Below are 25,942 nucleotides of genomic sequence, written 5' to 3' on the forward strand. Positions count from 1 at the left end.
GAATCAACTTTCACTTTTTATGTTCTTTGTCGATTCTTCAGATCAATTTATCAAAATGAGACTCAAATCAAATGAAATCGTATAAATGCCAAATGAATCGGAAGTCAAAGGTTTGCTAACAAAAAAAACTGCGCAAAACGTCAATCTCTTCAGAATACCTTATATGCTAACTTTCAAACGTTTTACTGTAGCAACACAACTGTAACGAGCTTTTTCCTGATGCTTCATGTCTTCACCGAATTGTATGAGCCTTGCTGTTTGGTACACAAATGGAACGGATTGAGAAAATTTTGATGCTCCTGCATGTGGTTGGCTATTTTAGGAATTGTAAACAAAGGCACATGAGTTGGTCTGGTCACGTGAATAGAACGATTTCATACCAATTGTCTTACAGTGGAACAGTTCTTAACTAGGATTCCCAAAGAATAGACAAATTCTTAATAACAAGGTTAGCCTAGTAAATATTACTTCTCTTAATCTCCTCTTTCCATGCATGTTTTTTTTTCCATCAGAAATAGCGCATTTGCAAAAACTGTCAAACTAGGAGCACCTTTATATACTAAATTCTTGCAATATATATCTTGAATATACAAGATTTAATATCGAATAGCTATATTCCTTACTCGCTTGGGCATCCATAAAGAAATGTCACAATATTCTATCAAAAATTTTATTGTTTTATTCTGTAGTATGTATTGACGATACCTTTTCTATTAGTGTTCTTTTTCGCAGCCATTACCATTCATATTCTACCTCCTCAGGTACAACCCAGTTACCGGCACGAGCACGCTCAAATTCATCACGATACCAGTTCCATATATCCACGCTGTCACAGTCGTCCACCATTCTTGGCTTGTGAATGTCGTCGATCTTGAAGTACTTCACTAGGTCTCCTGCTCTACAGTAGATTCTGAGTGAATTATAAGAAGCCAGGTAGTCGTTCTTCTCCCATGGCTTGGGAATAGGGGAATCTGAGAAATGTACCAACTTCACGTTCTGGAACACATCCAACGCATTCCAGCCGTCGTTGGACTTCTTCTTTGTAAAGGGCAAATACTGTGGTTCTACTACAAACCTACGATGCCATGGTTCTCGGAACTCTCCCGTGAGAACTCCATACACTTTATGGGGCAATATACCAACATGAACATCTCTCCTAGAAAGAAGCTGGTCGTTCAAGTATTTGTTCATGATCTCCATGTCATAGTCATGCTTCTGTCTCAACGAAGAACGACAGAAAATATACCAGTACCAGGGGTTGTACACATATCTCATAAGTTCATTAAACGTCTGTCTAGAGGGCTTGATGACCATTACATGATTAGCAAAGAAGTCGTCGTGGTTATCAAAGAAGTGCTGTTCGTAGATCAATGACGGAAGCAACTGGAAGGCCCTCTCTGGTAAACTTTCTCGCGAAATGTCACTTACAAGTTTCTTCATCCGTAAATTATATCTCTTCTTTTCCGGAATTTCTACTTTTCCTCTGAACTTCGTGTGCTTCTTATCCTCTACAACTTTATTTAACCAGAACGCCTGGGGTAATGCATAGGTGATATGTTTGGGCAACTTGAAGAGTTCGTCCAAGTTGCCGTAGTTGTTGTGTATATGGCTGATTTCAACATCTCCACTGCGGGGAACATTTATAACCATCGAATCCGAATCAAAGTACACAATTCTGTCATACTCGACTTGGTTAAAGACGTGAAGCTTGGTAAATGACAGAGACCACGTAGACTCATCACCGCTAGCTTCAAGCAAAGGTACTGCTTTCAACGTGATATCATGATTGTTAGCAATTATCAAGAGTTTGTTCCAGGTGTCAGAATCAGAATGAGCCAAAATATCGCTGTAAAGTACTACCAAGTCCTTGGCTTTGGTGTCTGATTTACGAATGCTAATAAAGTTAATAATGGCCAAGTTCAAATGTTCGTAGGAAGTAGCGTATTGCATATATGCTAACTTGTCATTTTTCCTGTCGCCTTCATCTAGAAGAGTAGTGCTATCGTAGTAGTTGATAACCTCATTCGGTATCACCCTGAGTTTCTGGCTCAATCCTCGTTCTCGTATACTATGGCTAGTCTCTAATACTACGTAAGAGACGAGATAGTATAAAAGGACAAAAACCGCAGCCTTATACTCCCAGTTTCGACGTAGATACCGCACGGCTTGTCTCTTGAGAGCACCAAAGTTTACCATTGCTTGATGTAGGGGACTCAGTAAAAGATGAAAAACTATCGAAGGATAAGATCTGAAATTTTTGAATGTTCCGGTTGATCTTCTCTACCGGAATTTTTATAATTCGGGGGTGCGACACCTCGGACCTCACGCGTTTCATCCGCAATAAATTACATTACCTAAGGACGAAAAACAAGGAATAAGGGAAAGGTTGATGAGATGATAACCCAGAATCAGGTTAGATTCATCTTTTTAAAGAGAAGGGTAATACTTCAACACTAAGATCAAAAAAGCAAAAAAAATGCGCAAACCCGGAATCGAACCGGGGGCCCAACGATGGCAACGTTGGATTTTACCACTAAACCATTTGCGCTAGAGCAAACTACTCCGCGACGGGGAATTGAACCCCGGTCTACCACGCGACAAGCGGTAATTCTAGCCACTAAACTATCACGGAGGTTTGTCTTTATACACCTTATAAAAGCAAATGGTTAGTTTATTTTATCACGTGGAAAATCTCACGTGAAAATGACTAAAACTTGCATCACGTTAAAAAAAAATACTGTGATGGATATAGACGCCATCAATCAACTGGAAGGGCCTCCTGGAGACTCTTCCCACTTCAACGCTTCAAATAGTGCTTTAAACGAACCGAAACCGCCAGATATTGGCCGAAAACGAAAAACCGACGTCGCACCCGATGACCTGATGGACCTTGATGGCGAGTCCTCAGATGCCGTAGAAAACGGCGAATTGGAGCCATCTTTCGTGACAGCAGGATCAGTTATTGCTGATGACTCTTTTGACGATACCCAAGAAGCCTCAAACGCTTTAAACACCTTGAACGAAGGGCCAGAAATGTCGACTATGGACAGCTTTGAAACCTCAGTTTCGAAAAATTCTTCACGTCACGTGATCGAGGAAGAACACGACCCAGTTTTGGCTGCAAAAGGAGATACTGTTATGATATCTCCAAGTCCTACTTCCAGTAGCGATTTGTCAAAGCCTACATCCACCAGTGACTCAGTTGAAATTACAAATGTTTATATTAAAGAAAAAAACCCAAAATCCCAAAAAAATAACCTTTCAGAAAATGAAGAAATCAAAAAAAATCAGGAAAACAGAAAATCAAAAAAACAAACCTCAGGAGCTCCTCTTACTGATCTGATCTGGAACGGTCAGAACGCCTCGCTCCAACATCACAAAAACAATTCATCAATTAAACTTCTCTCCAAAGACAGGTTAATCAAGGATCTTGAAAAACTCGGATCTGGCTTAAACAAGAATTGGGAAGAAGATAAATTCACTGACGACTTGACCTTTAAGAAGATCAGAAGGTTAGGATTTGCCAAAAACTATGTCACTTCCCACTCACAACAAGAATGGGCAGGCGAACAGGGCAGAATTGACAGATGGAACATCCCGCAAGAATTTGCGCAATCCTCCGGACCTTCAATTGTGGGAAAAGCGGATGGATGACGTCGATTCGACAACCTTTCGACAATGTTCACGGAAACATCAACAGAATGTTGGAATTTGCACCTCCGACAGTATTTCCAAGAAATTCAACTTGTCTACAGAGGACTACCAACAGTTTTGGGAGGTAATTTACAAGATTCAATTACAACACCCCAAGGGAGTTGAGGAGATTCGGAGAGTTCATTTGGGCCATAGGGACTACCATGATACTTCTGAAGTACCAGTCGAATGCAAACTTTGCCTACAACAAATTACAACCACACAATTCTTTCACCATACTTATCAAAATTGTCAAGTGAGTCGTATCGTTAGGACCTTGATTGGACCCCAAGACGACGCTTTTCTTCTCCAAAATTACATTGGAAATTCCCAACATCCAGAGTCAGCCTATTTATCTTTTAACCAATACCTCCATGCGGTGCATTCCTTGCGCCTTCGACGAACGAATGAGGATAGAGTAAGTTATTCTCTGTCCTTTCTCAGTTCATGGGTATCGGTTTTTCAGGCTAGACATTATTAAAGTTTTTTCAATTTCATTACTGTTCACTTTCATTACTTTTCAATTTCTAGACTTTTCCATTTCTAGACTTTTACTTTCTACTTCGCCTATTCTTAGGCTCTTATACCTTTAATTAGGTTTCGGTTTTTATGCGCCTTCTTCAGAGGTTTTCACCCTTTGGGTTTCCTCTTGGTTGGCCCATGCTACATTGGGTGATAATGGCCTTTATCTCTAGTTTATAGCTGTTTATATGGGTTAGTATGTTCAATGTATGCCACTACGTTAAAAAAAATACTGTGATACGAGACAACCCTCCCAAAGCGGGATCGGTAGATTTCTCTTTCTCCCAGATAGGATCATCCATAGACCCTCTCAAATCCACAAATACTACACCTGCCATGATCAGCTCCCCAATCGGATCGTCATTCAGTATCACGGAGGCATCACAACAACAGCTAGCAAACCCCATTCAGTTGAGGTCCGAAGTCCTTCCATCACAGGATACGATTCCTGACTGGTCGACGTTACAGGACACTAGCACCAATGACACGCCTTCTCAATTAAATTAAAAAAAAATGTCGTCCCTTATAGATCACCATATCACCAACCGTCAATTTCCCCGAAGGTTGGTAGATCATAGGAATAATCTTTTAAAGATACGCACAAAAAACATTCAAAATAATACTGCAATTGGCAATTTTTGGAAACTTGCAAAAGATTCAGATATTGTGTTCATGCAAGAAACCAAATTTAAAAAACCATCTCAACGACCAATTAGTTGTCGTTCACATAGATCCAATCATACCGATTGGCTTACCTCTCTAGAAAACACACTAGAAAGACATGACCAAGAACTTATCTATTCCACTCAGCACACTCGTGCGGCCATCATTCTCAACTACACACACCAGCAATTCTCAAAAATACGGTCGAATAACCTTTCCTTGAATGCAGAGATGGCACCCCAAGTTGCGGATGTCATTTTACAAATCAAGGAAACAAATGAATACTTCCTCTTTATCTGCATCTATGGGCCAAGTGGCCAATACAGTCAACAGACTGATTTGTTTGAAGCCCTACAGCAACAGATAGACGCGCAAATTGAAAAATACTACATTGAACACAATGCCACCCTCCACCTCTGTGTAGGGGGGGATTTCAATATGGTCCAAAACCCGATACTTGACTCAGATACTTCGGCATCTCCTACCGCCGAAATTCCAGCTCGTCAAGCATTCAATTCCATCTATCATTCCTTTCACTTACAGGATTGCCTTAGATGTTTAAACCCTACCATCAAACTTTTCACAAACCAAAATCGCCAAAATTGTCGCCGCCTTGACCGAATTTACTTCTCGTGGGAAGTAAAGGATAGGATCTGGCAATACGGACAACACAAACATAAGTTCATAACAAGCACCCATACTACCGTCGATACATCCATAATCATCTTACCAGAGGCCACTCTTAAGATTGGTAAACCAAGGTTTACATTAAGAGACCATTGGATCGACAGTGAAAAATTCCTTGAGGTCATGAAAAGACATGGTTACCAAAACTACACGGAGTACGTGGAACGTATTCCAGAAGTCCTCTCGTACATTGGTAGAAAACCAGGCGCCAAGGCTCCGCAACGCCTTATCACCCCCGAAAAAGCTCTCTTTAATGACCTCTCTGAGAGATTTAAAGGGATAACTCGGCAGTCAAATTTGACTTTAAGACTTACATCAGCAGATGGAAGTCACACCGAAACTACCACCGAAGGCATCCTCAAAATACAAAGAGACTTCTATGCGAATCTTTATCTGGACTCACAACCTCAGGAAGCCAAACGGCTTATCGGGGCCTACGTCCAAAAGTTCCGCAAAAAAATCTCATTGATTGACCAACGAAAACTAGAAGAATCTATAACGCTCGAAGAACTCACTACGGCTCTCAGTCGTACCACTAACCAATCCACACCAGGAAAAGATGGCGTCCCGTATCGCTATCTTAAAAAAGTGTGGCAACAAGTGGGTCCTCTTCTAGTCATCACTGCCAACGAAATAATGGAGACCGGACTATTACCGCACAACTTTGCGCTCGTATTAATCCGAATCATCCCCAAGCACACTGTTGAAAACCCCACTATCAACAATTTCCGTCCTATTTCACTCATTGACACTGGGTTGAGAGTGATCTCACAAGTGCTCAACATGAGACTACAAACGGTCGTCGACTCCCTAGTCGGTTACGACCAATGTGGTTTCATGGCGGAACGCCAGATGGACTTTCAAATCCAACGGTTCCGCACAGTGATCGACAAGATGAAAGTTGATTCTGAACTCCTGAAGGAAGCAAATATAATTCTTGTGGACCTCACCAAAGCCTTCGATCGAATTTCGCACGACTATTTAGCTGCGGTGCTTGATCGAATTGGTTTAGGCACGCGATTCAAAAGGATTCTTATGCTGGTAACGACACAGCAATTTGCAGCCATTTTTACTAATAATACCCAGTCGGACCCTTTCCCGTTGAGACAGGGAACCAGACAAGGGAATCCCGTACTGCCCATTTTATTTAATTTGTGCCTCGAGCCGCTCCTAACCCGTCTTAAGGACAGGCTAGAAGGAATCCCGGTCCATTTCGATAACTTGTCACCAATTCGTACAAAATACGCTGCATTTGCCGATGACTTAACCATCTTCGTCAACAGTAGAAGAGATCAGGAAGTGTTGAAGGAGGAACTTGCTTCGTTTGAGCAAGTTTCTAATTCTTTAGTTAGTGCTTCCAAATCCCGCCTCTGCTATTGGGGAGAACCACCGACAGAAGAGATTCGGAACATTCTTGGTTTTCCAGGCTTGGATCTTAGTGTAACGGAACACAAATACTTAGGAGTCCCGATCAATGGGTTTAATTGGGAGAGCTATATTCAATCTCTCTCTACTCAACTCATGATTCATTCGGTTAAAGAGCTTCCTGTTCATCTTAGATGTACAGGCTTTAATACCTATATTTACTCCAAAATTTATCCACGAGATCTCCACCACCCGATGAAAAACTCGGATTTCAAACTGCTAATAAAAATGATCAAAACCCATCTTCCTCAAATTGGGTCCTCAAACTTACACGGACTTAAAAAACGTGGAGGTTTTGGGCTCATCAACCTTGAAGAACAAGTTCAGGGCAGGAGGGCAAAGGTTGTTTACGAAACGCTAACCAATACTCGTGATTGGAATCTTATTGCATTTCGCGATAAGATTCAAACATTTGTCAATGCATTTATTCCACCCGCCTCCTCTCCTTATCCCAATGAAACTGAGGTGGTGCCTTGGTATCTCTTCCTCGTAGAAATCGGGATCCAGACACAAGGGCCTCGTTTGCTATCCAAGTACCAAGCTTACGCGGGGTTTTCAAATACCGAAAAAGACTGGTTGAAGGCATGGTTTCGTCTCACAAAAGCCAAACAACACTACACCGATGGTCGGCGGCGTTACTATACGTCTGAGTTTAGAATGAGCTTTGATCAAACTGCCTTTGAATTTATGGTGCGCAATCCTCCGGACCTTCAATTATGGGAAAAGCGGATGGATGACGTCGATTCGACGACCTTTCGACAATGTTCACGGAAACATCAACAGAATGTTGGAATTTGCACCTCCGACAGTATTTCCAAGCAATTCAACTTGTCTACAGAGGACTACCAACAGTTTTGGGAGGTAATTTACAAGATTCAATTACAACATCCCAAGGGAGTTGAGGAGATTCGGCGCGTTCATTTAGGCCATAGGGACTACCATGATACTTCTGAAGTACCAGTCGAATGCAAACTTTGCCTACAACAAATTACAAACACACAATTCTTTCACCATACTTATCAAAATTGTCAAGTGAGTCGTATCGTTAGGGCCTTGATTGGACCCCAGGACGAAGATTTTCTTCTCCAGAATTACATGGGAAATTCCCAACATCCAGAGTCAGCCTATTTATCTTTTAACCAATACCTCCATGCGGTGCATTCCTTGCGCCTTCGACGAACGAATGAGGATAGAGTATGTTATTCTCTGTCCTTTCTCAGTTCATGGGTATCGGTTTTTCAGGCTCGACATTATTAAAGTATTTTCAATTTTATTACTGTTCACTTTCATTACTTTTTAATTTCTAGACTTTTCAATTTCTAGACTTTTAATTTCTACTTCGCCTATTCTTAGGCTCTTATACCTTTAATTAGGTTTCGGTTTTTATGCGCCTTCTTCAGAGGTTTTCATCCTTTGGGTTTCCTCTTGGTTGGCCCATGCTACATTGGATGATAATGGCCTTTATCTCTAGTTTATAGCTGTTTATATGGGTTAGTATGTTCAATGTATGCCACTACGTTAAAAAAAAATACTGTGATGGATATAGACGCCATCAATCAACTGGAAGGGCCTCCTGGAGACTCTTCCCACTTCAACGCTTCAAATAGTGCTTTAAACGAACCGAAACCGCCAGATATTGGCCGAAAACGAAAAACCGACGTCGCACCCGATGACCTGATGGACCTTGATGGCGAGTCCTCAGATGCCGTAGAAAACGGCGAATTGGAGCCATCTTTCGTGACAGCAGGATCAGTTATTGCTGATGACTCTTTTGACGATACCCAAGAAGCCTCAAACGCTTTAAACACCTTGAACGAAGGGCCAGAAATGTCGACTATGGACAGCTTTGAAACCTCAGTTTCGAAAAATTCTTCACGTCACGTGATCGAGGAAGAACACGACCCAGTTTTGGCTGCAAAAGGAGATACTGTTATGATATCTCCAAGTCCTACTTCCAGTAGCGATTTGTCAAAGCCTACATCCACCAGTGACTCAGTTGAAATTACAAATGTTTATATTAAAGAAAAAAACCCAAAATCCCAAAAAAATAACCTTTCAGAAAATGAAGAAATCAAAAAAAATCAGGAAAACAGAAAATCAAAAAAACAAACCTCAGGAGCTCCTCTTACTGATCTGATCTGGAACGGTCAGAACGCCTCGCTCCAACATCACAAAAACAATTCATCAATTAAACTTCTCTCCAAAGACAGGTTAATCAAGGATCTTGAAAAACTCGGATCTGGCTTAAACAAGAATTGGGAAGAAGATAAATTCACTGACGACTTGACCTTTAAGAAGATCAGAAGGTTAGGATTTGCCAAAAACTATGTCACTTCCCACTCACAACAAGAATGGGCAGGCGAACAGGGCAGAATTGACAGATGGAACATCCCGCAAGAATTTCTAATTGATTCATTGTCACTCCTTGGAGAACACGAATATCAAAAAAGGGCAATCGAATTGAGGATTGATCGGTTTGAGTACAAGGATACTCAATTAGACCCGTCCAAAGAGTTGTCTTTAAAAGAAAAGCTAGCGGTTATTGAAGACCACTTTTCCCATCTCCCCGAGAAATTTTATGAAACAGCTCTTCAGCTCGAAACCAAATTGAAACAAGTAAGAGCAGCTAAAACAAATTTCCTAGACTTACTTGCCAAGGCGACAGGTGAGGATAAGGAGGCGAGACCACTGTACCTCAGAGCCATACATGAAAACGAGATACAAGAAAGAGATCTCATGGCCCAATTGACAAAGGAAAACACCCTTCGTGCTATTGTTCCCTTGATGATGATCAGACCACTCAGCAACTCTACTGCCTATATGTCCCTAAGTCCCATTGAGGGACCTAAAACCTCAACCCAGGGACCCAGCCTTCTTATGTCTCTTAAAAAATTGTTAAGACAAGGTTATGAAGGATCAACTTCCGATTACTATTTCAAATTGAGCATGATTCCCTCTAAACCTCTCGCAAACATGTTTCTTGTCGGACTTGAACACCCATCAGATCACAAAAACCCAGAGATGGCGATCAGTGAATTATTCAATAGAGGTTCTATGCAAATTACATCGTCCCATAAACCCAATTTTTCAAAATTCCCATCAGACGTCTACTCAGTGGAAGAAAAAGTCAAGTATGAGATTCTCGTTGCCCATTCAGAGCGCATTCGCAATACATACTATTTAGACAAAGACAAAGAAAAGAGTAAACTGTTCTACCTCATTGCAACGGACTCTGGCAAAGTCCCTACTCGAAAGAATGCAAATCTTCCGAACTATAGTCTCGAGATCATTTCGACTTTTAAATTCTGCAGTTACTGTCACGAAAGTGATCACCCAACCTTTAAATGCACCAAAACGAACAAAAACCGCACCACGTACTATCCACCCAGTACACCAATGGTAGCTACTTACACTCTGACCAGAGAAAGTACTACAGACAATGGCAGTAAATTTCGTAAAGTACGGACAGGGGCCTTCACCGAAGTCACCAAGGGCGTAAAACCTCAGAAAATCCAACAAACAATAGTAAACCATGGATCAAATTCATTCATGAACTTGCCTATGGAAGAACCGCCCAGCTCAACCACGGACCCGACCAGCACTACGGCCTTTTCGCGTCAACCAACAAGTACACCAACAACCCCTCGCCAACGCCAGACACAAAGCCAAACACCGGCTACAAAGACGAAGACAACTCAAGATCTTGATTCTGAGGACATCGTGATCCAGGCCACAACGTCGATCCAGACAGAAGCAAACACCATAACTCCCCCCAGCACGCCATTCACAGTCCAAACACATAAAACTATCAACACTCCCCCTTCTATGGGAGCTTCCTCCACAAGAAGAACTCCATACTCAAGACCCATCAACAAGCGTCAAGATGCGACCTCCCCAACCCAGAGATTGGAGCCGTTACGGGCAAGAAAAACACCCTCTCGCCAAAACACGGCACAACTTGCAGACGCAAGACTGTGGCTGGAAAGATACCCCCAGCGACTACGAGACCACCCTCCCAAAACGGGATCGGTAGATATCTCTCTCTCCCAGATAGGATCATCCATAGACCCTCTCAAATCCACAAATACTACACCTGCCATGATCAGCTCCCCAATCGGATCGTCATTCAGTATCACGGAGGCATCACAACAACAGCTAGCAGACCCCATTCAGTTGAGGTCCGAAGTCCTTCCATCACAGGATACGATTCCGGACTGGTCGACGCTACAGGACACTAGCACCAATGACACGCCATCTCAATTAAATTAAAAAAAAAATGTCGTCCCTTATAGATCACCATATCACCAACCGTCAATTTCCCCGAAGGTTGGTAGATCATAGGAGTAATCTTTTAAAGATACGCACAAAAAACATACAAAATAACACTGCAATTGGCAATTTTTGGAAACTTGCAAAAGATTCAGATATTGTGTTCATGCAAGAAACCAAATTTAAAACACCATCTCAACGACCAATTAGTCGTCGTTCACATGGATCCAACCATACCGATTGGCTTACCTCTCTAGAAAACACACTAGAAAGACATGACCAAGAACTTATCTATTCCACTCAGCACACTCGTGCGGCCATCATTCTCAACTACACACACCAGCAATTCTCAAAAATACTGTCGAATAACCTTTCTTTGAATGCAGAGATGGCACCCCAAGTTGCGGATGTCATTTTACAAATCAAGGAAACAAACGAATACTTCCTATTTATCTGCATCTATGGGCCAAGTGGCCAATTCAGTCAACAGACTGCTTTGTTTGAAGCCCTACAGCAACAGATAGACGCGCAAATTGAAAAATACTACATTGAACACAATGCCACCCTCCACCTCTGTGTAGGGGGGGATTTCAATATGGTCCAAAACCCGATACTTGACTCAGATACTTCGGCATCTCCTACCGCCGAAATTCCAGCTCGTCAAGCATTCAATTCCATCTATCATTCCTTTCACTTACAGGATTGCCTTAGATGTTTAAACCCTACCATCAAACTTTTCACAAACCAAAATCGCCAAAATTGTCGCCGCCTTGACCGAATTTACTTCTCGTGGGAAGTAAAGGATAGGATCTGGCAATACGGACAACACAAACATAAGTTCATAACAAGCACCCATACTACCGTCGACACATCCATAATCATCTTACCAGAGGCCACTCTTAAGATTGGTAAACCAAGGTTTACATTAAGAGACCATTGGATCGACAGTGAAAAATTCCTTGAGGTCATGAAAAGACATGGTTACCAAAACTACACGGAGTACGTTGAACGTATTCCAGAAGTCCTCTCGTACATTGGTAGAAAACCCGGCGCCAAGGCTCCGCAACGCCTTATCACCCCCGAAAAAGCTCTCTTTAATGACCTCTCTGAGAGATTTAAAGGGATAACTCGGCAGTCAAATTTGACTTTAAGACTTACATCAGCAGATGGAAGTCACACCGAAACTACCACCGAAGGCATCCTCAAAATACAAAGAGACTTCTATGCGAATCTTTACCTGGACTCACAACCTCAGGAAGCCAAACGGCTTATCGGGGCCTACGTCCAAAAGTTCCGAAAAACAATCTCATTGATTGACCAACGAAAACTAGAAGAATCTATAACGCTCGAAGAACTCACTACGGCTCTCAGTCGTACCACTAACCAATCCACACCAGGAAAAGATGGCGTCCCGTATCGCTATCTTAAAAAAGTGTGGCAACAAGTGGGTCCTCTTCTAGTCATCACTGCCAACGAAATAATGGAGACCGGACTATTACCGCACAACTTTGCGCTCGTATTAATCCGAATCATCCCCAAGCACACTGTTGAAAACCCCACTATCAACAATTTCCGTCCTATTTCACTCATTGACACTGGGTTGAGAGTGATCTCACAAGTGCTCAACATGAGACTACAAACGGTCGTCGACTCCCTAGTCGGTTACGACCAATGTGGTTTCATGGCGGAACGCCAGATGGATTTTCAGATCCAACGGTTCCGCACAGTGATCGACAAGATGAAAGTTGATTCTGAACTCCTGAAGGAAGCAAATATAATTCTTGTGGACCTCACCAAAGCCTTCGATCGAATTTCGCACGACTATTTAGATGCGGTGCTTGATCGAATTGGTTTAGGCACGCGATTCAAAAGGATTCTTATGCTGGTAACGACACAGCAATTTGCAGCCATTTTTACTAATAATACCCAGTCGGACCCTTTCCCGTTGAGACAGGGAACCAGACAAGGGAATCCCGTACTGCCCATTTTATTTAATTTGTGCCTCGAGCCGCTCCTAACCCGTCTTAAGGACAGGCTAGAAGGAATCCCGGTCCATTTCGATAACTTGTCACCAATTCGTACAAAATACGCTGCGTTTGCTGATGACTTAACCATCTTCGTCAACAGTAGAAGAGATCATGAAGTGTTGAAGGAGGAACTTGCTGCGTTTGAGCAAGTTTCAAATTCTTTAGTTAATGCTTCCAAATCCCGCCTCTGCTATTGGGGAGAACCACCGACAGAAGAGCTTCGGAACATTCTTGGTTTTCCAGGCTTGGATCTTAGTGTAACGGATCACAAATACTTAGGAGTCCCGATCAATGGGTTTAATTGGGAGCGCTATATTCAATCTCTCTCTACTCAACTCATGATTCATTCGGTTAAAGAGCTTCCTGTTCATCTTAGATGTACAGGCTTTAATACCTATATTTACTCCAAAATTTATCCACGAGACCTCCACCACCCGATGAAAAACTCGGATTTCAAACAGCTAATAAAAATGATCAAAACCCATCTTCCTCATATTGGGTCCTCAAACTTACACGGACTTAAAAAACGTGGAGGATTTGGGCTCATCAACCTTGAAGAACAAGTTCAGGGCAGGAGGGCCAAGGTTGTTTACGAAACGCTAACCAATACTCGTGATTGGAATCTTATTGCATTTCGCGATAAGATTCAAACATTTGTCAATACATTTATTCCACCCGCCTCCTCTCCTTATCCCAATGAAACTGTGGTGGTACCTTGGTATCTCTTCCTCGTAGAAATCGGGATCCAGACACACGGGCCTCGTTTGCTATCCAAGTACCAAGATTACGCGGGGTTTTCCAATACCGAAAAAGACTGGTTGAAGGCATGGTTTCGTCTCACAAAAGCCAAACAACACTACACCGATGGTCGGCGGCGTTACTATACGTCTGAGTTTAGCTTGAGCTTTGATCAAGCTGCCTTTGAATTTATGGTGCGCAATCCTCCGGACCTTCAATTGTGGGAAAAGCGGATGGATGACGTCGATTCGACAACCTTTCGACAATGTTCACGGAAACATCAACAGAATGTTGGAATTTGCACCTCCGACAGTATTTCCAAGAAATTCAACTTGTCTACAGAGGACTACCAACAGTTTTGGGAGGTAATTTACAAGATTCAATTACAACACCCCAAGGGAGTTGAGGAGATTCGGAGAGTTCATTTGGGCCATAGGGACTACCATGATACTTCTGAAGTACCAGTCGAATGCAAACTTTGCCTACAACAAATTACAACCACACAATTCTTTCACCATACTTATCAAAATTGTCAAGTGAGTCGTATCGTTAGGACCTTGATTGGACCCCAAGACGACGCTTTTCTTCTCCAAAATTACATTGGAAATTCCCAACATCCAGAGTCAGCCTATTTATCTTTTAACCAATACCTCCATGCGGTGCATTCCTTGCGCCTTCGACGAACGAATGAGGATAGAGTAAGTTATTCTCTGTCCTTTCTCAGTTCATGGGTATCGGTTTTTCAGGCTAGACATTATTAAAGTTTTTTCAATTTCATTACTGTTCACTTTCATTACTTTTCAATTTCTAGACTTTTCCATTTCTAGACTTTTACTTTCTACTTCGCCTATTCTTAGGCTCTTATACCTTTAATTAGGTTTCGGTTTTTATGCGCCTTCTTCAGAGGTTTTCACCCTTTGGGTTTCCTCTTGGTTGGCCCATGCTACATTGGGTGATAATGGCCTTTATCTCTAGTTTATAGCTGTTTATATGGGTTAGTATGTTCAATGTATGCCACTACGTTAAAAAAAATAATGTCATCAATTTGATCCCTAGTGGTCAAAATTTGTTCTCATAATGTGGTGGGTATTCACAGTGGACAGAACTTAGGAAAAGAACAAAATTTTTGTTTCCCGAAAATAGGTTAATTGTTTGATATTTTGTAAATATCATACAAATAGTCGTCTAAAATCAATATCTGCTAGATGAAATATCCTACAAACGAAAGATATCTGTATAAGTAATTCAGACACTTGCAACCCAAAATTGGTTACTAATTTACATAAGCATATTCTATATAATCCCTACATTTCCATTATGGACTGGCCAAACATGTATTTTGATTAAATACAATAAAGTGGGATATATGATTTTTCGCAGCTAATGTTCCAGACTTTTACACGTTTCAGCTATACCAATTGCTGAAAGAAGAAATACAAGATAGAAATATTATTTATAAATAGCAAAGAGAAGGGCTTACATATTGTTCCGGGATCCTATCGCTCCTATGTATTCCAATTCATTTCACCAATGCTCCAGCTGCAACATCAAATTATCCAAATCACGTGACAATTTACATTTTTCGTATTTCAACAAGATCCAAGTACAAGCCAATATAATATTGTTATATCTTTTCTCCAGCACTGCTCTCTAAAGAAATTAGCATCTCACAATGAGTGCTATATATACATACTTCACTCATGAAGTCATTTCTGAATTTGAAGGCAATGGCTCCGAATCAGTAATTGAGGTTTTGGACTCAGTCAGTTTTTCAGAAGCAGGATCAGATTCGGTTGAAGAGAGTGAAACCATAGTAGCCACTATTTTCACCGAGCTTTTGTTATCTTTTGAAGACGACAAACTCAGTCTTGATCCGATAATGCAGTTCTTATTTTCCTCAATAAAAAATGATAATGTAGCCCGGATCTTTTGTCAAGTTCTCAGTGTATTTCCAGCTACCGAGAAGATTCTGAATTTGCTCCAGCTTTTATGCCGAAAACAAAACATCATCAAACCAGAAGCTATAGTGTCCTATATAAGTACGGATTTGTTGAAGGAGCTGGATGTTGTGCCCAAGGCTGTTTTGACCAAGACGCTTAACGGACGTATCAGAGATGAGTTCTATACTCAGAAGAAGTACAACCTCTTGCACGAGGAGATAGATGGCTACTCCAAATTTATCGTAGAAATCTATAACATCTTCCGATTTGATGAGACTGAATTTCAAGTCGATTCTGCACTTCAGATCATTGAGAAACTTATTGGTCACTTTAGTTTGGATCCTAATAGGTGTTTGGACATTTTGCTAGAAATCATCGAGAGTTCCTTCGTATGTAATTGCGAGATGGCAATAAGATTGCTCAGGAAGTCGCGTTGGTGGCCAACAAAAGAAAGCGACAACTCCTCTATTGAGACGCTATCGTATGGAGGAAGCGAACCTGGCGCCAAAGTCTTGGGATTGAAGTTATTGAAGAGTCCTTCAGATAAAGATTTGCCCGAAACGTTCAAAATCATGGTCAGCTGTTTGATAAAGGAAGGCTTCATCAGTTTCGGTGATATTTACCAATACCTTAGACCTTCTGACGAAGATATGGAAGTTCTTGAAAAGGAGTACAAGAAGAAACTAGAAGACGATGTGGCGAAAGCTGGAGCAAACGCTCTAGCATTGGCAGCTCCTTTGGCAGACGATGAAGATGAAGGCAAAAAAAAAGAAAAAACAATTAGTAAAAACGTTCCAGAACCACTTTCCTTTGAAAAGAAGTTGCAACTTAACTTCAAATACCAGTTCTTACGTGTTTTGCTAGGAAATGGTCTCTACTGGCCCTCTATTTTCATACTAACAAAGTACCCTTTCCTCGCAAATGTTGATCAGGATATTCCAGAATTATTGAACAGACTATTCAACGCCATGATATCACCACTTTTCAATCAGATATCTCCATTTACCAAGGATGAATTGTCTTCTTTGCAGACTTCAGGAAAACTCGCCTTTTCCAGACCTCACAACATTGTAGAATATGACGATTTCCCTTGTCAAAGCTTGTACACTTTCAAGACGAACATCAAGAGCTACTCTCAAAAGAAGTTTATTTACTTCTATTCGTCTTGGTCTAACGGGTTACCCACAATCGATAGCGTTTTTGAACTCTTCAGAGTTTCAAAGGAATTCTTAAAATTCATCGGTGTCAATTTATCACACGATATCGAGCTTTTTACCAAAATATGTGAGATAGGTATTTGGGACTTGAAAAATAACCCAGAAGACTCCAACAGAAAAGAAGAATGGTTCCATTACTTCAGAAACTTCATTTTCCCTGCCATGGCTGTCATCGAAGAAAACTCAATTGCAATCGACAAGGCATTTGCATTGCTATCATTTTATCCGTTGGAAGACAGATTTAGTGTGTATGGGGAATTGTATCAAGTTCTTGCCAAAAACAACCCACTCGTAAAGATGGCATACGGAAAAGCCGAAAAAGCTACCAAGGCTGTCTTGAAAAGACTTTCCAAAGAAAATGTCCGTCCCATGATGAGAAGACTTGCTAAGATCAGTTTTTCTAATCCTTTACCCTGTTTCTTGACTATCTTACAACAAATTGAAAGTTATGATAACTTGAACACCTTGGTTGTTGAAACTGCCAGATATTTCAATAAATATGGATGGGATAATCTTACTGCTGCTATTTTGATGAGATTGACCCTTGCAGGAAGATCATCAACACAAGATAATGGAATGGCAGAACGTCAATGGCTTCAATCATTAGCTTCTTTTATAGGTAAAATCTGCCAACGATATCCTCAAGAGGTTGATTTGCATACTATTATTAATTTCTTGTTGAAATCGTTTTATGTTGGAGAAAGCATTGGGTTGATAGTCTTGAAGGAAATCTTCATAGCAATGGGAGGGATTCAGACCATTACCAACTTGACATTGCAACAAATCGACTTGATCAACTGTGGATCTTCTTTGGAGAAGTTGGTCTTCAGAACTATCAATGATCTTAGATACGAGAGACAAAAGTCCGGTTCATATTTGGTAAAAGCTTTTATTGACTTGGACGCCATAAACGAATTATTGGCTGTACTTTGTAACTTATCAAATGATCTCGAGTCTACGTTCAACGAAACGCATTTGAAAGTTTTGACTAGTAGAATTGATGACGTCAAAGCCGTGATACGGCTTTTCATTACTTTGGTGAATTTCTTTGGAAGTAAAGAAGATCTTGAAAAATCATTCATGAGTATTGCAGAATTGACAGACACTTATAATGTTCCTCTTCAGTGGTCATTTGAATTGTGGAGACCGCTCTTAGCAGCCAATGTTTCAACTGCAATGATAGATGATAACTCTACATGGTCACCTGCTTTACGTGACGTTATCACGTACATTCCCGATTTAATACCCAAGGAATCTACTGAGGTATTATCAGCAGGTTTTGTTTCAACCTTCTGGCAGTTGGCATTGTATGATCTTAATTACTCGGCTGACTTATATACCAATGAAACTGTCAAGATTGAGTCTAACATAAGAAGTCTCAAGGAATGGATTTCAATCAATCTGCGCGATAAAGATGTAGCAAAGGCAACGATCGAAAAAGCCAGGAAAGATTTGAAACAGAACGAAGAGTTCTTGAAGCTTATTCCACTGGAAAGAGATATACATTCTGAACATAACAACTCTGTAATCGCGAGATTGAACAAAGAGTCTTCACATTGGTTTTTAAAGAATGGAAAGGAAAGTGTAAGATTGCAAATGCAAACATTTCTTCAGTTGTGTATTTTACCAAGAGCTGTTCAGTCGTCATTTGATGCTGTTTTTGCTGCAAGATTAATCTTCAAATTGCACGACTTTCAAACTCCTAAATTTTACTTGATAATCTTGTTAGACGAATTGATTAAGAGCAGGGTCTTGTTTGCTACTTTGTTCACTTCAACTCCTACAGAGGCTGAGAATTTGGGTTTATTCTTTGCTGATATCCTCCGTACCTTGAATACCTGGAGAAATGAAGCGGTTTTTGATAAGATTGTAAGTAATTCTTCTATCTTGGACGAAACAGACGAAGCTTTGTCTTTTAATGATTTCAGAACAAGATTGTACGAATTTCATGAAATAATCTTGAAAGACATAGCATCTGCTTTAGAGGTTACTGAGTACATGTCGCGTCGTAACGGGATTACATTCTTGAAAAATCTCCTTGGTGTTTACCCAAATATCGAAGATCAATGTGAAAAGATAGTTGCTCTTATAGACAATATTGCCCACAAGGAGACAAGAGAGGATTTGATCTTATCATCACGAGCTTTGGTTGGACATATGAAATCTAGAACACAAGAATGGGTCCATCTCTGGGACTTCTTACCTATGGAAGATGAAGAGAAGGAAGCTCATGTGAAGGAAAGAAAGCATATAGAAGATGAAAGATTGAAAGAAAAGAAGAGATTGGAGGAAGAAAAGAGAAAGAAGAAAGAAGCAGAAAGAAAGAAGGAGGACGAAAAGAGAAAGGAAGAACAGAAGGCCTTAGAGCAGGCCGCTAGAGAAGAAGAGATAAAGAAACAACTCAACTATGACTCTCAGAAATCTTCAACTCCACGGCCAAATACTAGGGGCACATCCAGTTCATCCAGAGGTCGATATGACAATTATGCCAACGCTGGACCTTCTACTGCAGACACTAAATGGAAGAATGAAGCAACCAATAAGTCTCAAAGAGGCAGACAGACTCCTGTGGGGCCCAAAGGTAACGAGCCTGAACAAAAGTATGAGATCAAGGAGAACAAATCTAATATTTCCCAACCGAAGGATGTACCTTCACACCCAGCATCGGTTCTCAACCATCAAACAGACAGGAGCGACAAAAATCACGATCGTAGAGAAACGACTCCTTCTAAGATTCTGAACTTGAAAGCAAGATTGTCTTTGGCAAAGAAGGAGCTTCAGGAGTCACGTGGAGATATTACTGAGAATTCAAAAGAGTCAACTCCCAGAGCTCCAACACCCAGGGAGTCTAACAAAGCACCTACTAGAGAGTCTAATAAAGCTCCAGTGCCTCATCAGAACACTTCATCCAACGACAGATCTGTTTCTAATCGTCATAAAGAGGATTCGAGACCAGCAAGAGCACCATTACCTACTCAAAGTAGCGTTGCAGCTCTGAGAGACAGAGGCTATAATAAGGAGCAGTTTTCTCAGGGTAGATTTGCAAACTCGAAGAACACAAATAGACCCTCTCAGGGTGCAACGAATAGAGGTAATCAAGATTCAAAGAATACAAATGGTGAAGGAAAAACGTTGCCTCCACCCCCACCACCACCACCTATAAGTATAAAGGGGAAGGACGAAGGAAGAGCACAAAAATCTTCCGATACTAGTAATGCCAGAGATAGAAACAGGATTAGATCGGAAGAGCAAAGAGGAGGCAGATACGATGACAGAAGTCAAGGTAGATATGATGATACTAGAAGTGGAGGCAGATTTGAAGAGAAGCAATCTAGAAATCGTTCTGATGATTCAGGAAGAGATTCAGGTAGAGGTGGTAGAGATAGAATTGACGGAACAAATTCTACTGTTCCACCTCCTCCTCCTCCCCCTCCAAGAAAGAGTCGTGGTGACAGATTTGAAGAAGGAAGATCTGGGAGGTATGACAATAAGAGAAAATCTGAGACTTCGTACAATAGAGGCTACGAGAAAAGATCAAGATACTGATCTGAAAAGTATAAACAGGATATTTATAAATTTGTATAAAATTGTACATTACAATGCATAATCTATTAATATTAGAAGGAGGAGTCACCAGCTTTGATCAGGCGTAATTCTACATCTATAAGTGCATCTAGGTCGTCGTCATTGTCATTGTCGTTGTCGTTATCATTAGTTAAGGTTTCATACCGAGCTGGAAGTTTTTGTCTTTTCAGTGGTGGTTCCAGAGCAGAGTCATATTCATCATCCTCTATCTTTGAAGGAGAGATTGTCTCTTCCTTCTCTACGGAGTTCAAAAAGTCTTCGATTTTCTTCATGTGTTCTTCGTGCCATTTCAAGTGCCTTGTGAGGTCGTACTCTCTACTGAAAGCTCTCGCACAATTTTTTTTGGGACACTTGATAGTCTTGGATGAGAAGTTGTTCAGAATTAGGCCGATCACCGATATTCTTCTCAACGAGTTCTCAAAACTGTCCATGGATTTAATAGAGTTCGGAGCCTCGAATCGATTCTCGAGAACCAACTCTTGCTCTTCATCCTCTTCTTCATCTAAAAACTCGTACCTTGATCCCGGTAAGCTTTTCAAGTCGGCCAAATTCGTTACATCGTCAGTTTCACTTAGTAACTCTTCCAAACGCATTTTCTCGTTAGGCTTAAGCAAATCTTCGGGTATATTTCCGTCGTGAAGCGAGTTATAATGTTCAACAAGATCAATTTTCTTGGAAAATTTCCCAATATTACAGTAGTTGCAGTTCCAAAGCTTTATCATCTTTTCCTCATCATGACTAATCATATGGGAGCGAAGACCCTTTCTTCCTACGCAGCCTTTTCCACAAACGGGACACTTCAACTTGGGATGTTCTGTTTTGATATGAAGCTGCAACGCTGACCACGTCTTGAAGTTGGAAAAACAGCCCGCATGGTCACATTGGTAAGCTGGAGAATCGCTGTGGTATTTCAAGTTATGCTGGGCTAGTCTATAAGGACGAGAGAAGTTCTTATTGCAAATACTACAACTGAGTGTTCTCTCATGTACAGATAGTATATGATGTCTGAGCGACTGGTGTTTGTAAAATGATTCGCTACAGCCTTCGTGGGTGCAGACGAACGACTTTGTATGGGTGATTTCGTGTCTCTTGAGATGCTGAAGTGAGTTCACACCCTTTCCACACACTGAACAATGGTATGGTTTGGTTCCGTTATCGGCATGTGACAATAAATGAGCATCCAAGTGCGATTGTCTCATGAAGGACTTGCCACAGTCGGGACTGGAACATTTGTAAGGTCTTTCGTTGGTATGTGATCTCTTGTGCTGTTCTAGTAGGGAAGGTTTTGCATAGGCTTTGGTGCATCCTTCAAAGTCACAGAGGTACTTCTTCGGTAGCGCTGACGAGCCCGTAGATGTTACCGACGCAGTGTCGGAGCTCATGTGATAGCAGTGAATATAAATAAGGAATGCTTTTAAGAAGAAAAAAAGATAGCAGGCACTGAAAAAGAAAATGATACGAAAAGTTTAGAAGTTTTCAAAACTTCTGGAAATTAATAATTCATTTCAGACATATAAGCAAAAAAAATTTACGAAGGAGATGCGCGCCAAATCCGCTGGATGGAAATATGGAGAATTCGCTAGAGTATTGGATTACAGAGACTTCTTCTAGATATTCCTATATAAGAAAGTAGAAGATAGTTAAGACAAAAGATAGTGTCTCTTATATAGGCTCTAAGAATGAAGCTGTAAATTCTGCTTATATTGTGACCAAAATCTAGAATACAAATTCTCTAAGAGTTCTCTTTATTACATTATTACCACTATATAGTGAAACCATTACCATTTTGCTTTACCAATCTCATTCAATTACCCTACGTTTGTTTTCCTTACCAAGTCTTCTGTATATAACCATTGTAATTAAATGGCATTTGCTCTAAATGTCATTGCTGCCGTCTTCTACATCTTTCACCGGTCTACTAGCCCCATTAGCACCAACTTCCAGAACATACTTCCAATGTCATCGCTTGGTTTCTTCCCTAAGTCAGACTCAGATCCAATAGATGTATCGATCGAAAAGCTGCTGTTCATGGAATCCTCTGAAAAGTCGTGCTCTAGCTGAGAGTTGTATATCGTTCTTGAGCTGGGTTCACGAAGTACTTCCCACGCTTCGTTGAGTTGCTTGAAGGCATCAGTAGCCTGTGGGTGCGAATTTCTGTCTGGATGAACCTGGGCTGCTAACCTGCGATAACAACTGGAAATATCGTCGGCTGTACTGTAGCGGTCAACCCCAAGCATCTGGTAGTACTCCATAGAGTCATACCCTAGGATACGTAGAACAAGCTGCTGCTGTTCTTCCGTGTATGTGGGGGCCGTTGAAAATCTGTATTTCGCCATAGTAGGACTTTCGGAGTGTGCCATATGCGAATAAGTTATTGAGCTCAACTGTGATGAACTGAGATGAGCCTATCTCTAGGACTACTTAGGATTATATAAGATGAGACTATTCGGTGATCAGAGGATCTAACATTCGCTGAAATGTCTGACGTGGTTTCTAACACTGTCACATTCCAAAACTCAAATTTCAGGATCTGCTTCCCTTATAGTCCCAACCCAACGGTTTAGCAATTAAGAGCGACCGGATAATTGCTTGCATATGTCTAACAATATTCTGGCACATTAGAGTGGGGTCAAGATGAATCTGTGACCAAATTTCGCAGCTGCCCAACCCAGCGAAGCCCAACGGCTACTATGAAGGTACTAAGAGACCGTAATGGCCAGCTCATAGGTGCGGAGTTTTGGACCTGCTACTGTAATAGTGAAGAGCCAGCCAGAGTCTGAAGGTGATGGGCGAAGTGGTTCGACTTTGCTCTGCCAGACTAGCCTCTGTAGGCTATGGTGTTTTGCTTTAGTTATACTTCTAAGCGAATACCAGACATCACCTTAGCACCAAGCCTCAGCAAAGAAATTTTGGGTTGTTTTCTTATTCTTTCTAGACTCTTCTAATAAGACTGAATCACCGGGTGAGATGATGCAAGAGTGGAAATGTTATTTAGATGTCTGTACAACTTGCATAATAAGAAAAAGCATTAATTATAAAACTACCAGTACCGGCTCTCTACTTCACTTACAAATCGGTGTCGTAGAGGTAGAATCACCGTATTCTGCCATTCCATAGTGTAGATTAAGTTCTAATTAAAATAACTTAAAATGTACTATACTCTTGTAACATATATTGAAAAGTTCCTTTAGATTACTATTCTATCAATTTTAGAGGGTTGGCAGAATACTGGCACCACAAAAGGGTGCAAAACTATGAAATCATTACCAGACCCTCTGCCAAAGTCTCTTCCATCTATTCTTAGAGGGCACAACATTTCTTCTCTCTACATTCGGAATAAATACCCAAATGATCACCATCAACCCATACAAAGCAATAAATATCGGTAATACAATATATGTTCCAGTTGTTTGGGAAACCAAACCGACAATAAATGGGAAGATAGCACCCCCAGAAGAACCAAAAGCGGACATAATTGTAAGTGAGATAACTTGAATTTTTCTCGGAACCAACCCGTCATGAGCCATGTAAGCAATGTTTAATGGATAATTGGGTCCTATTAAAACACCAGCAAATGCTATTAAGACCGCCTCAGCAATGACATTGGGAATTCCCCAGACAAGACCAACAACTGCCATTGAGCCAATCGAAACTACTGTGACAGCTCTTCTAGCTCCAAGTGTCTTATGCAATGGTCTGGTTAACAATAGTCTTCCTAGTGTCAAACCTCCCCAATATCCAGAAGCAGAATATCCTACATATTTTGGATTTCCATGACGATAATCAAGGAAGAATGAAACTATCCAACCTCCCATAGATACTTCTGCTCCTTGATAGAAGAAAACAAAGAAGGCAACGAGCCAAGTGGTTGGGTTGCTGAGAGCAATAAGCATCATATTCTGTTGCTGCTGTGGGTATTCCTCTGCTTTATTAAAATCAGTCAATTCAATTTCTTCAGTATTGTTGCCTAGATTTGAGGAATCTGAAATCTTCTGGAGATCAGTTTCGTCGTCATCCCAAGGTTTCATGTCTTCGTCGGCATCCTTAAAGGCATAGTTAATTAAGAACATAGTTGGGAGCATTAGACCGATGAGGACAAGATAAAAATAGTGCCATTTAACTCCCCTAGAAGCTAAGGATGTTGCTATAAGAGGAGATACGGTAGCACCGATTCCATAAGCACCATGTAAGTATGAAAGGTAGGTTGAAACTTTGTCGAGTCGTGAAATAAAGATGTTACATTGTGCAATTTCTAGCGCAGCTCCAGCACCTCCAAAGAAGAAAGCAACGACTATTACAGGATATTTAGTGCCAGAAGCGACAATGGCATACATGACAATACAGAGGGCACATCCAATAGTCACAGACTTTCTCTTTCCAAACCACGGCTGTATCTTATGCGAGATACACGCTATGAAGATAAACCCCAAGGCAGCACCCACCCAAATCAAGGAAGCTATTGAGTAACTGATATCATAATAATCCTCAATGTAAGGTAACAAGGCACCTGGAGTAGCATCATGGAATCCAACACATACCCAAAGAGTAATACATGCTATCAACCTCCATTTGTTTCTAGGAGGGTTTGAAAGTGACATGAACTTCTTCCCAGATGATCCTTGTTCAGGAATCTCTTCAATATTGATGGAGCTTACTCCTGAAGCATATCTGCTGGTTCTCTCTACAGAACTTCTATTATCAAAACCTTGTCGATGAGAACTTTGAACATGAATATAGTCACTATCGTTTCTAGCAACGGCAATATGAGCTTCCTCTTGCTTAGTAATCGACATTGCTCTTCTGTTCAGCCTCGAAAATGATATGATATTCTCCAGTCAGAGGGTATAACAGGATGCTTATAATTGTCAGCAACATACACTAATTTTAGAATGAAGTTCAGGATTAATTATATTTCTAAAGATGATGAACGTAATGATGCTCGGTGAGCCCCCAGATTTTCTTCAGAAGATCTTATGCGGCATGCTCAATTAGGAAATGCTCCCGAATTTGAAAAATACGTTATTTAGGTTTCGAGTTCCCCAGGTTTCAGTCAGAAATGATTCAACATAGGACTCACCCAAGTACTGAGTTGCAAGTGCCAGAGTTTCAACAGCCCTTTCCCGAACTAAATTTGTTGCCAAAGAACTTTTAGTAATTCTCTTTCTAATCCATTTTT

The 25,942-nt window shown here is 41.0% G+C and overlaps 6 protein-coding genes across 6 annotated transcripts; 2 read left to right on the top strand and 4 right to left on the bottom strand. All coding sequences in view use genetic code 12, as the record gives it.

Moving 5' to 3' along the window:
- Nucleotides 1-735: 735 nt before the first annotated feature.
- Nucleotides 736-2,196, bottom strand: GNT1 (alphaN-acetylglucosamine transferase; the record flags this gene model as incomplete). The annotated part of the gene is made up of 1 exon (XM_001384314.1): nucleotides 736-2,196. One exon carries the CDS (start codon nucleotides 2,194-2,196, stop codon nucleotides 736-738), a length of 1,461 nt encoding a protein of 486 aa, XP_001384351.2.
- Nucleotides 2,197-2,703: 507 nt separating this feature from the next.
- PICST_31232 (hypothetical repeated ORF) lies at nucleotides 2,704-3,654 on the top strand (the record flags this gene model as incomplete). The annotated part of the gene is made up of 1 exon (XM_001383975.1): nucleotides 2,704-3,654. The coding sequence occupies one exon, from the start codon at nucleotides 2,704-2,706 to the stop codon at nucleotides 3,652-3,654; it is 951 nt and encodes a 316-aa protein (XP_001384012.2).
- A 12,042-nt stretch (nucleotides 3,655-15,696) lies between these two features.
- Nucleotides 15,697-20,676, top strand: RLR1 (RLR1 (THO2); the record flags this gene model as incomplete). Its single annotated transcript, XM_001383976.1, has 3 exons — nucleotides 15,697-18,345; nucleotides 18,433-20,312; nucleotides 20,484-20,676. Coding segments are annotated over 3 exons (4,722 nt in total), but the record flags the coding sequence as incomplete, so codon positions are not given.
- Nucleotides 20,677-20,798: 122 nt separating this feature from the next.
- PZF1 (Strongly-conserved Zn-finger binding protein (TFIIIA)) lies at nucleotides 20,799-22,148 on the bottom strand (the record flags this gene model as incomplete). The annotated part of the gene is made up of 1 exon (XM_001384315.1): nucleotides 20,799-22,148. The coding sequence occupies one exon, from the start codon at nucleotides 22,146-22,148 to the stop codon at nucleotides 20,799-20,801; it is 1,350 nt and encodes a 449-aa protein (XP_001384352.2).
- A 525-nt stretch (nucleotides 22,149-22,673) lies between these two features.
- Nucleotides 22,674-23,102, bottom strand: PICST_31237 (predicted protein; the record flags this gene model as incomplete). The annotated part of the gene is made up of 1 exon (XM_001384316.1): nucleotides 22,674-23,102. The coding sequence occupies one exon, from the start codon at nucleotides 23,100-23,102 to the stop codon at nucleotides 22,674-22,676; it is 429 nt and encodes a 142-aa protein (XP_001384353.1).
- Nucleotides 23,103-24,029: 927 nt separating this feature from the next.
- On the bottom strand, nucleotides 24,030-25,364 carry PICST_59269 (predicted protein; the record flags this gene model as incomplete). Its single annotated transcript, XM_001384317.1, has 1 exon — nucleotides 24,030-25,364. The coding sequence occupies one exon, from the start codon at nucleotides 25,362-25,364 to the stop codon at nucleotides 24,030-24,032; it is 1,335 nt and encodes a 444-aa protein (XP_001384354.1).
- Between the last annotated feature and the right edge of the window lie 578 nt (nucleotides 25,365-25,942).

The sequence above is a fragment of the Scheffersomyces stipitis genome, chromosome 4 (assembly GCF_000209165.1).
Source record: "Scheffersomyces stipitis CBS 6054 chromosome 4, complete sequence".
Classification (NCBI taxonomy): Eukaryota; Fungi; Ascomycota; class Pichiomycetes; order Serinales; family Debaryomycetaceae; genus Scheffersomyces; species Scheffersomyces stipitis.